This window comes from Taurulus bubalis (genome assembly GCF_910589615.1).
Source record: "Taurulus bubalis genome assembly, chromosome: 20".
Classification (NCBI taxonomy): domain Eukaryota; kingdom Metazoa; phylum Chordata; class Actinopteri; order Perciformes; family Cottidae; genus Taurulus; species Taurulus bubalis.
Genome location: NC_136608.1, coordinates 17,078,149 through 17,090,789, shown reverse-complemented (window position 1 = coordinate 17,090,789; position 12,641 = coordinate 17,078,149). Strand labels below are relative to the sequence as shown.

General features: G+C 40.7%; 1 protein-coding gene across 1 annotated transcript; it reads left to right on the top strand.

Annotated features, from left to right (window-relative positions):
- Nucleotides 1-4,436: 4,436 nt before the first annotated feature.
- On the top strand, nucleotides 4,437-11,861 carry proser2 (proline and serine rich 2). Its single transcript, XM_079236196.1, has 3 exons — nucleotides 4,437-4,510; nucleotides 7,516-7,759; nucleotides 7,929-11,861. Exons 1-3 carry the CDS (start codon nucleotides 4,439-4,441, stop codon nucleotides 9,455-9,457), a joined length of 1,845 nt encoding a protein of 614 aa, XP_079092322.1. The 5' UTR covers nucleotides 4,437-4,438; the 3' UTR covers nucleotides 9,458-11,861.
- Nucleotides 11,862-12,641: the final 780 nt, after the last annotated feature.

Below are 12,641 nucleotides of genomic sequence, written 5' to 3'. Positions count from 1 at the left end.
ACACACACACACACACACACACACTTGATGATGGACAGACACACACACACACACACACACACACACACACACACACACACACAGGATCCGGTTCCTCCTGGGGGCTCGACCCATTTAAAGGAACACAACGCAGCCTTAATAATAACATCATTCATCTATAAATATAATATAAACATGTTTGTATTATTATTTTATCACTATTTTTAAATATATTTGTTTTATTATTATTATTTCAGCAATTAGTCGATCGTCAGAAGAATAATCGTTTGTGTAAATTATTAAAACAGGAAACTTTTCTCTCGTTCCGAGGTTTTAAGAAACTCAATATTTTATATATAATATAAAAAACATCAATTAGTAAAAAAAAACACTGATTATCATGAAAATAGTCGATAGAGTCGGAAAAAAAACTCATTATGCAGATTAATATAGTTTATATTGTGGTAACTTAACTTCAATAATTGTATTGGAGTAAAAAGCACAATATTTCCCTCAAGAATAAAGAGGAGTAGAAGTATGAAGTAGAATAAAATGGAAATACCAAAGTACAATGTTGAGGTACTTGTACTTTATACAGTATTTGGGGACTGAGGATCAATTTATTTATTTGTAATGTTATTTATTTATTTGTATTTATTTATTTAATTGTGTATTTAATCCCACAAACAGCCGCTCCGTTCATTCACGTGGTTTCCTGCCGACGTGCATCACGTCATCAGGATGTCACGTGACAACGTGCATCCGTTAATAATGAGGAGGGAAGCCCCGTTTCCATCGTTTAGAACATGTTGAAATACATCCCCGTTAATCCCGTTAATAACGAGGCGGGAAGCCCCGTTTCCGTCTTTTAGAACGTTGACACGCAGCCGGTGTTTCCCGTTAAAAACGAGGAGGGAAGCCCCGTTTCCATTATCGGCCAACGCTCGAGCCCTTATGACGGTTGTCTCAGTTCACTCACGTTACTCGGGACAAAAACGGGGATTTATCATTCATAAATATGACTTTAATAACAGGAAACAGGTCGTAACGCCGCCGGTGAGCGTGCGTGGAGGCTCGGTTGTGTAAAAAAGGGGAGAAATAGCGTAACGGACGGATCCGTGTCCGATAATGGGCGCAGTTAAATTACGCTAATGGTGCATTTGCGTGTAGCGTCCCAGCCCCGCTAAGTTAAGCTACGATTATTATTGCTAATAATAATGATAATAACTCTGACGTTAGTATCACGTTGGGCGCGGACTCACCGGTCCTCCGTGGGGGTCTTGGTCCCGGTAACGTGCAGATGCAACGCGTCAAACAAACGGTTGTTGACGCAGGCCGGAGCAGGTTACTCCAACTGACGGCGCGGTGCGTTCAGGGACAACTGGGAAACGAGGGGATCGTCAGAGTTCGACGCTTCAAACCCCCAATGAAAACTTATATATACATTAAATTAACATACAAATTAACTCACCAACACAGTACAATAATAAGTGTTTAGTGACATGATTAAATAACAAGTCAAGACTGGCTATTAACATTATAATTGTATGTGTAAAATTAAAAAAAATGCAGGCTTCTATTTGCATAACAATTAAGTAAACGTAAAGTTAAAATAAGATGTATAGACACATATGTGTATAACGCTACAGGTATGTAGTATATTGTATATTATATTATAAGAATATATTCTCAGATGAAACTGTAGGAACTTATCACGGTTTTATAAAAGAGTCATAATAAAGAAACATTTGTTTTATTATCCATGTATTTCCCTGAATGGGTTGTTTTACGGTCAGGTGAGCTCACTTCTCAAGATAACAGATTACTTATCGCTTGTTATTCATTAACAAATGAAACATGTCTTCCCACTTATTTCTCTTCAGGAGGGGTTATTTGAACTAATGGGGAAAAAACGGGAAAGAGATTCAAAAAGAGCAGAAAGACAAAGACTCAAAACAACCAAGAAAAGACTCAAAAGGACCAAAAAGAAACACAAAAAAACAAAAAGAGACTCAAAACGACCAAAAAGAAACACAAAAAAACAAAAAGAGATTCAAAACGACCAAGAAGAGATTCAAAACGACCAAGAAGAGACACAAAACGACCACCGACCACGAAGGAGGGAGACGGTTGACATATTTCTGTGTTTATGTCCCATAATTCATCCATGAAACCTCTAGAAAACAACCACTAAACAGACACAAGTGTTGATATTTCCATCTAATTCACACACTTTCACGCTCATACTCTCCTGTAGTATTAACTCACTCAGGCTGAAGGGCCGAGCGTCCGGGTGTCCGCCTGCAGGTGGCGCTCAAAACTAACTAATCAGAGTCAACTGGTCAATGAGTTTTTAATTCATTATCAAGTATTTAAGTACATTCTTTGTACTCAACATATATGTAATATTGTATTGCACGTGTGCTTTATCTCACTATCTTAAGACACCTTTACTTTATTATCAGATTGTATTAAGATATCAAACTTGCTTTCTATGTTTTTATAGATTCAACTGAATAATAAAGGTTTGATCTGAAATATATGTTATTTTGCTGATTAAACTATTTCATTGTGACTTAATCATTGCTGGAAGAAGTAGTCAGATCCTGTACTGTAATAGAAACACCTCAATGTAAAAAATACTTATTAATAAGTATTTTAGTATTATCAGAAAACTACTGTGTAAAACTACTTGTATGCAACAAAGTGACTCATATGTAGATGTAGAAAATAAATAATAACAATATCAGCCTCTACATTCCAGCACAACCTCATTGTCTTTGTCCAGTATTGATTGAAAGAGCAGAAATATTTCCCATTACCCCTGAAGGCACCATCCCAGTCTAGCTTTCAAGTTACCGACAACAAAAAAGATGACGTTTTTATTTTGAGCTGCAGCGTGAGACAACAATTTATATCTATATTTCAAAGCCTTTATTTTTTGTTTTGTTTAGTATTATTGTCCCAGTAAAAAAAAAAAAGGTCAATTCATGGCGACGCTCAAATGTCCCACTGCTCCTGAACACATCCTAGTGAAACTCTGAGGTGGGTGTGTGAGATAACTTTCCACTGTGTCACTACAGTCACACCTCCCAACACTTGTTCACACACCTGAATGAAAACACGAGCACACGCGCGCGCACACACGCGCGCACACCCTCCTGACGGCGGTGGGCGGAGCTTCCTGGAGCTATTAAAGCGGCGCGTAATGTGCCGACGTGGTTACTTTTACGCACACGGAGCTCTCCAAAGGATCAGGTCTTCTTCTTCTGGAGTTGTTGGGTAAGTCACCATGAATTTGTATTTTTGTTTCCATTATGGAGCATTTATTACATACATGAGATACTTCTAATGATAATAATGGTTAGAAATATATAATTATATATGTTTTTATTTAGAAAGATATAGTAATGTAGTAGAATTGTGGATTGATTGTTTTCTTTAAGAATCTGTGGCCTGTATATATATATATATATATATATATATATATATATATATATATATATATATATATATATATATATATATATATACATATATACATAGCTTATACTAACTGTGTGAATTGTATTAATATTGGGTTAGGAAATCCAAAAGTAACACAAACAATGGGACACAAACTAACAGTTTTTGACCCAAAAGAATCATAAATTTGATTATTTTATTGGATCAAAATCATCACATATTTGTTTTGGGGGGAATAAACAAAACAAATTAAAAATAAACACTATCAGCGGATCAAAGTGACCCAAATGCCCATGATGATTTATTAAACGTATAATAAAACTAAATGAAACCATTTGAACCAGATATATTGATTGTTTTTAAATGACATAACTCTCAGTACAAAAATGCCCTTTTTGGGGTTTAATTCATGACAGAAACGTCATTCCGCCATAATGTGGGTGAATAAATCACCCAAAAGGAACTCTTTCTTTTTCAATTATTCTTCTTCCGGCGTTTTTATCAGAGCAGCATCACAGAGGAATGTGACTGGAAACAAGTCTCTGGTTTCGGCTCCGGGACCTGTTCTCCGTCTACCTGTTCCAGGTGAACCGGTCCAGCAGGTGTTCCCTCTGTGATGCTGCTGAGCCTCGCAGCTCATTTACATATCTTCAGGTATTTGTACCTGAGTGTTTACATTATTTGCCACTTTATACTTCTACCCGACTAGTTGCGAGGCCGATATTGTACTTCTTTCTTCACAACCTTTATCTACGTGGGTTTTTTTCACAGTTTAATATACTTCTACTTCAGTAAAGGGTCTGAATACTTCTTGGTCCTGAAAGTACACAGCTCTGTATTCTCTGACCTTGATTGACCTCGTCTCTCTCTCTCTCTCTCTCTCTCTCTCTCTCTCTCTCTTTCTCTCTCCAGAAGATCCGATGATTCTTCAGAGCGACACCAGATGTGACTCTGGTTCGGTCCCGACGCCCCGATGACCTCTGACCCTCGCACCATGGACGCCCGTCGGCACGGCAACCCTCAACTCCACCACGCGGTCAACGGAGGCCGGAGCGCCAGGCCGGGCGTAAGTGAGCGAGTCCGACTTGTACTTGTACTTGTACTTGTACTTCCTCTTAGAGGGAAAAGATCTTCAGACATAGATCACAGTTATAACATTAATTAGATTTATGTTTTTAATTAACATGAAGCTCAAATAGGTTTTTATTAAATACTTAATGCTCTTACTAATACTGTGACTACTGCTGCTAATATTGAGAACATTACTACTACTACTGCTACTACTACTACTGCTACTACTACTACTACTACTACTACTACTACTACTACTGCTACTACTACTACTACTACTACTTCTTTGGATGCTACTAATACCTCTACTACTAATAATACTAATAATACTACTACAACTATCACTTCTAGTCCTACTCCAACTGCTACTAAAACTACTACTACTACTACTACTACTACTACTGCTACTACTACTACTACTACTACTGCTAAAGCAAATGCTAATACTACTGCTGCAACCAATACTACTATTAATATTTATTACTACTACTACTACTACTACTACTACTACTACTACTACTACTACTACGACCACTACTACTACTACTACTATTATTGCTGATAGAACAGTTTTTTCTACTTCACCACTGGTACTTCTGCTACTACCACTACTAAAACGACTAAAACTACAAAAACTTCAGGTGCTGAAACTACTACTCTTGTTACAACCACTACTTCTACTACGACAACAACTTCTACAGTTATAAATACATAGAATAATAAGATACAGCTTCATTTTCGGCGTACGGTTACGAGAGCGGTATCAATCTTTTCATCTCAGCAAATCAGCGTATTTCCCAAAACGTCAAACTATTACGTTTGTTTCAGGTAATTGTCGACTAGACTAAATAAAGCCGATGTGTATTTGCCGTGTCCGGGGACGCAGGTGTGTATAAATACACGGTCGCGCTCTGTTTCCTGGAGCTCAGACTGGTCTGGTCCTATTGTCTCCACACAGTAAGCACTCGGCGTATCAGATGAACGGCTGATTATTCAAACGCTGCTTAGCGCTGACGGAGGGCCGGTGCCGCTTCAACACAATGCAGCCAGTCACCACGGACGCTGAGAAATTACCCCCGCTTAACAACTTAATGCCTCCGCATTCATTTTTGTCGCACAACGCGACAAAAACCGGTTGAGCTGCAGTCCTCTCTGTCCGCGACAATATGCATCATTCACTGCAGCTGAAACCAGCAGATCGGTGTGTTTATCTCCTTCTGGTTTCAGTTGGGTGTTGCTGCAGGTGTCTGTGTGTGTGTGTGTGTGTGCAAAGTAAAAACAAGGCGTCGTAATGTCAGCAACAAACCCTGTTTGTCGAGCTGAAGGTCATCACCTTGAAATAGCTGAAAATAAGCAGCTTCCTTCGGTCGGCGGCTGTGTAATTACGGTGGAACGCGGCCTGAGATCAAAACATGTCGTTGTCAGACGCTCTGATGTCACTCGAGTGATGCACACTGGAAAGAAAAACATAGTTTATTAATATTTGTAAATTCACGCTCTCGTCTCTGTTCAGTAAACATGAAGCTGGTTAGCTTAGCTGAGCATGAAGCAAACCTGGCTGTCGAAAATATAGCAAATATAAAAAATATAGTAACAATAAGAAAATACAACTTTTAATTAGAATTTTTTTGCAAAGTATATATATATTTTTTTCCTTTTCTGTGCACTATCATAAATCAATATACCAGTAACACATATATGAATGTATTATCTATGTCCCCAAGGGTTTTCTGTATATTATACCTTTTTACATTATTCAAATAGGCCTTGTGGTTGAGGAGATAATCTGAATTTAGTACAGGTATATTAACCATTCGGATTTTCTGAAAAAAGGCCTTGATGCCATAAGGTTAAGGTCACTAATAAGACACGTTTTTAAACTAAAAATATCCCCCAGTGAAACCATAACTAAGCCAAGTATGCAGGACAACAGCCGTGTTTTGGCTCAGTCGTGATGCATTCAATGGATTTGACCAAAATCATCATAAATCAATGTCCACTTCAGATTTATTGGAGCTTCTCCCTGATTTTGAACGAGTGAATGGAGCTATAGACGGTCGAAAGCTCCAGAAAAGGCTTGAAAGTGGACGTCAGGAATCGACTTATACAAAACAATGAGTACTTTAAAAGATTTGATCTGGTACGTTTTACATGTAATGTAGTATTTTTCTTTTGTGGCTCCGTCCTTCCACCTCTACTTACTTTCTAGTTCCAGAACACATCGTTACAGGGGATTATTATTATACTCGGCCATGTGGTTCGGCTTAAATAGGCGAACTCGATCTTTATCAGGGCTGAAAAAGACCTCAAGCCAATGAGTTATTCTTGAGAGGCAAACCTGTGCGGAGCTGGACGGTAACGTGGAGGTGAAGCAGAGAGGCGAGAAGAGAGGAGGGCGTTTGAGCTAAATTAGAGGTTGGAAAGTAGTTTGGAGGGTTGGGATGCTGGAACAAACAGACCTGTGTTCGGCCTCTACACATGACTACTGTATGAGAAAGTCAGAGTGGATGGTTCTCAACATGGGGTTCAATATAACTCGTCTTCAGTACAAATAATAACCCAGTGGAAAAAGTCTAGTTTGAAACCTCTCAGCCCAGTTTAGAAACCCAGAATAACTTCATCTCCCCTGTAAATAGTATTTTGTTAATTCTAAGAAGATGATTCATGAGTAACTTAACTGATTGATGTCTTCTATACTCTTTGTTCTTAGGGTCCCCAAAAATGGGGACCATTTTATATCAGGTCACAAGGTACAAATCAAGAAAAAAAACATGGTATAGGTCCCCCAAAAAACAAACAAACAAACAAACATGTTAGGTATCAAATTAAACATATAATCCCCATGTACAACCTCTAAACACAACTCAAACAATACATAGGGTTAGGGGTTAGGGTTAGAGCTTGAAACAACGACAGACCGTAACAGAGGAAAGAAAGCAATCAAATGTTAAAAGATAATTCATGTTAACTAATTTTCTTCTTCCCCTTTGGCCTCAACAGGAAGATGATGCACTGCAGTTCCTGAGCCAGGAGGAGCAGGAGTGCCTCAAGTTCTTCGAGAAGACCATCGACTCGTTGGATGAGACCCTAGAGCCAGTCGGCGGACCCCCAACCTCGAATCCCATCGGGTCCTCCCACTTGGCCAGACATCCCTGTCCCAAAGACCAGGATATTATATACCTGGTCCGCCCCGAACCAGACCTGGTGCAGACCAAAGAGCCCATCTTCAATCCCAGCAGTCCAGGTAGAGTTCAGCAGCTTGTTCTTGTAGCCAGGAATACGATTATGGTATATTCCATGTATTCATTGGTCAATTAATCTAAAAATTATTGAAAAAAATTATCTGCATCTCTGGAAGGAACTGAAGCTTGTAGTCTTTCTCAGATTTTCACTTTGCAATTTGTTCCTCCTAGATTTTAACAGTATGATGCAGAACCCTGGAAGCCACTTTGAGATGAAGCCACGCCGTGAAACGATAGACAGCTTGCCTTCAGAGTACAACCCTGCACTACCAAGCGGCAGCTATGGGTCGACAGACAACCACTCCCCCTACCACCCTCCAGGCTCTATCCCCACCCCGGTCCTGATTGCTCAGCAGATAGCAGACCACCGGGGAGGTGGAGCCGCTGACTTGCATTCCTCCTCATTCCTCCGTAGTCACAGCCAGGAGTCCGACAAGCCTCAGAGCCCGGCCAACGATCTTTCTGGTAAACACAGTCCCCTTAACTCTACTAAGCCGTCCCGCTTCCCTGCTAACATCAGTGTGAGCCTCGGCAACAAGGATCACCAGAACCAGACACGGGGCAATGTGAACATCCAGGAGAGACGGGCGCAGATGCTGGCAAACCTATCGGGGACGCCAAGCCCTCTGCTGGAGGAAGATCCTCAGCCGACCGTGGAGCCGACGGCTCGAAATACTCCCATTCGCAGCATTTCCTTCAAGGACCCCTCGCCGGACAAATCCAGGATGGAGGCCCTGTCGAAGCTGGGCCTGAGCAGGAACCGAGCCATGTCCGAGGGCCTGTCACTCCTCGCCGTCTCGAGCAGCACTTCTCTGAATCCTCTGGCGGATGCAGGAACCAGCACCAAACCAATAGAGACCAGTGCTCCCCCAACACTAGACACCACCATCAAAATGAGCAGCAAAACTAGTGCTTCCCCAACAAAAGACACCACCATCAAAATGCCAGAAGCCAATGTTACGACACCGCGTCCGAGTCAGATTCCCGTTGACAGTAAACCCGAGATTCTGCGGACAGATTCTCTCAAGAGGTATGACGAAAGACACCCCAGGCCGAGCCCCTCGCCTCCAGCAGTCAAACAGAGCAGCTACAATCCACCACCTCCGTTGGATAACATGGCGTCCTTCCCCCCTCCGTTAGAAGTCACCTCGCTGGAATCAAACAGCTATGGGGGGAAATCTATCACTGTGAAACCTTCTGTCTCAACTAGGAGCGAATCTTCAACTCCACCTAGCCATGAACCCAAAGTCCTCCCAACTGCGCTGACTAACCCCAGCGAGTTCAACCCCTACGGAGGAAAGACCAAAGTCATGAACCCCGCCCCTGTAGCCATGGCCAGGAGCGACCTTCCCGATATCCTCAGCTCCCATATGAAGAGTCAACCCTCGCCCCCCGAGCTCAGTTACGGAGTAAAGAGCCGAACCTTCAACCCCACCGCCGGGTTGAGTCGCCCTTCGGACACCCCGGCAAAGAGTTTCAAAACTCCGGCGCCGACCCCGGCCCCAAGACCTCCTCGGCACTCCTACCATGGCGCTACCCCCCAGAAACCAGCGCCGCGAGCCCTGTCCCCTGAACACCGGCGGAGATCCACCTCCATGTTCCGTCCCCAAGGCATCACCGTGCAGTTTTCTGGACGCGGGGCGACGGACGAATCGCGCAGGGAAGCGTTGAGGAAACTGGGGCTGCTAAAAGAGTCTTGATGAACTCTCCAGAAAATCAAGTCTCCAACCCTGTCGAGCTTGAATCTCTGGTATGTACCTGCTGGTGGAGGTGGAATGCTAGACGTTTTTTCCTCATGTATGTCTGAGCATGAGGTGTGGTTGGAGAGAAACCTACTCTTACAAAGGAATGGAGACAGATCCAACGATAGACCTGACAGCCAGTTCTCACTTCCTGGCCATACAAAACAAAAACTGACAAATGATTGTGACACGGTGCAGCTGTTACACTGCTTTAATGATAAAGTGCTTCATGTTGCCTCCAATCCAAGACAGTGTATACCTCTACAGAAGATATTTGGGGAGCAAAGCGACGCTGTAAAGAGATGCATCCTCTTTCTGCAGGAGTCTCACCGTTGTTTGACCCAAACAAGTCTGAGCCACCATATTTCCTTTAAACTTCTTCAAGAAAAGGGCCACAAACATTCTATATTTTGTTATTATCAACAAATCTCAATGAAAAGACCATAACCATCAATTTGGCCCCAACTTGTTTGTTTCATATAAAGGATGTACATTTTTTTAAACACAAATTTATAGATTCATTTGGGGTAAAAAACAACAGCTGGTTTCCATAGTTGACTCAAAATCAATAATGGGACTAAGACCATCTTTTCCTTGCTCTTTGGAAAGGAGGCCCAGATACAGGGTTAAATTGATTTTTATTAGGGTTTTATTTTTTGTTTAATGCTAGATCATCAAACCTACGCCCCAAAAGCCCTGTATGTGGCATATAATGTGTGTAAATGAGTTTGGTCATATGTTAAAGCACAATATGAATTCAAATTCAACAGGCTCTCAGGTGCTGCCTTAATTTTCTATCTAATATTGAGCCATTATCTTTTTTTTACAAATTTTTACTATAAAATTGCCACAAACTAACTGACACGCTGCAAACCTGTGGGCAAGTTAGTCATCCGAGTTGGATTGTTTCTGGGGGAAATGTTTGGCAATATATGGCCACTCTTGGATCCAAAGAGAGTGGAGGCCCACAGCTCAGTTTTGCCCCAGAGCCCCCCGAACAGGTTGATCCGGCACTGGTGAAAATGTGTTTTTAGCTGCATGAAGATACTATTATAACTTAGAATACACAAGCAGCTAATTATGCACAAGATTAATTCAATTAGGAAATACATAGTTACATTATAGAGTATTTGAGTGGCAAATTTGATTTAAAATCTTTAAAAATATAGATTTTTTTTTTACGGTGTCCTTCTAGCAGCAATCAGCAGAGTGAAATTAATGTTAATACACAAGCAGGCTGTGAAGTTACCCTGGAACCATTTTAATTATTTTTGGTTTTCTATCATTTGTTTATCGACTTTTAGGCATTTTAGTCAGCGGTGCGTTTGTGTGTGTGTGTGTGTGTGTGTGTGTGTGTGTGTGTGTGTGTGTGTGTGTGTGTGTGTGTGTGTGTGTGTGTTTTTGGTGAGTATTTTGGGGAAAGAACAAAGTAGAAGGCACTTTTCTTGGGTGCAATTGTATTACTTCTGAAAACGACCAAAACTACATAGTAAAGAGTCACACAAACTAGTTCCTCCATCGACGTCCTGGGACAACAATGCTGCAGAAGTCACAGTGAAAAGAGCTTTCCAGAACGATGTAAAGCTGGAGGATATTTTTACTCCACGGACAAACCTCCCACCCCAAACCACAGACTGTGGAATGGGTTTGTGGCCAGGACTTTTACTCTTTTTGTTTTACTACGCAGAGGAACTACTTAAAAACTGCTCTTTAGGGATGGGCGAGCACAAGGCATTGTACAAAACACAAGCACTAAAAACCACAGAGTCTAGAAATACATCCTGGATTACTTATGTGTTTTTATTCCTGTCAAGCTGTTGTCGAATACTTTGGGACATTTTGCAAGTGTGTTATTTAACTGTTGTATCAGCATGAGCGTGTGTGTGTGTGTGTGTGTGTGTGTGTGTGTGTGTGTGTGTGTGTGTGTGTGTGTGTGTGTATGTTTACTGTGTTTTATCAAGACTCCGGCCTCTGTAGTTCACCTACAGTAACTTTTGAAGTATATTTTGTTCCCACAAAGATGTATCAAGGTACTTCTCCTGTGTGAATAATATTTGTTTGTTTTGTTTATGGACTCCGGTTCTCTGTAGTTCAGCTGCAGTCATTTTGAAGTATCTAAAGGTGCATAGTACACAGAACATTCTTTATAAGGAAATGTTTGTGCAAAGTGTACAAATGTATGTGCAAAGAACAGGGATTTAAAAAGTGCATGCATGTGTCGTGAATGGGAAGATCATGTGAGTGTTGCTGCTATACGGTACAACAGCCTGGTATACTTTCTGACCTTATTATAAACTGTGTATACTCTGCTTAATATATATATATATATTGTTGGCATCAATCATTAAACGAATAATAGTAACTTTTTTTTTAATCTTGTCTTTTTTTATTTATTAAGTTTAAAGAACGAGGTTCCACAGGTGAGTGGAAACTGACAGGATGTTTTAAAGGTGGCCGACTTTCTAAAAAAAGCTTTTAAAAACCAAGCGATTGTTCTATAAAACTGTAAATCATAGCTTGTTTAATGAAAAAAAAAGCCCCAAAATGCTGTATTTGGATGTATTGAACACCATAAGTAATATACAAGTGAAATATATGGTTTGGTACATGAGATATCACATGAGATAATAGCATTCAAACAGCCCCAATGGGCGCCAATGGGTCCAATGGGCCCATTTGGGCTGTTGGGCCCCAATGAGTCCTCGCCTGAATGTTCTCTGTTCTAAACCTTCTCTAACTTTGTGCTGCTTCACTTTATCAAAGTCAACCTTTGCAGAGAGAATGTTCACATATTGTTATGATTTGGGTTAGAGAATGTTCACATATTGAGTTATGATTTGGGTTAGAGAATGTTCACATATTGTGTTATGATTTGGGTTAGAGAATGTTCACATATTGTGTTATGATTTGGGTTAGAGTTGGACCTTACAGCTGCATCATTTCAAAGAAATAATCATCCTGAAAGTGATTTTTTTATAGGCGGACCTGAAACCGTTTCATTTTTTTCTGTGTGTCATCTTCATTTACTCTTAACCAGTAACATATATACTGATATTTACACATCTGAACAAAATCTCACATGTGTACCTTTTATTATAACACCAACATTATTCAAATATCCCCAGTGGTTGCAGAGATACAC

Bases quoted from the DNA above. Each gene is read 5' to 3' on its own strand.
- proser2 (XM_079236196.1), top strand. From the start codon at position 4,439: ATGGACGCCCGTCGGCACGGCAACCCTCAACTCCACCACGCGGTCAAC. The intron at 4,511-7,515 runs GTAAGTGAGCGA...TGGCCTCAACAG, and splicing joins GCCGGAGCGCCAGGCCGGGC to GAAGATGATGCACTGCAGTT. The intron at 7,760-7,928 runs GTAGAGTTCAGC...TGTTCCTCCTAG, and splicing joins CTTCAATCCCAGCAGTCCAG to ATTTTAACAGTATGATGCAG.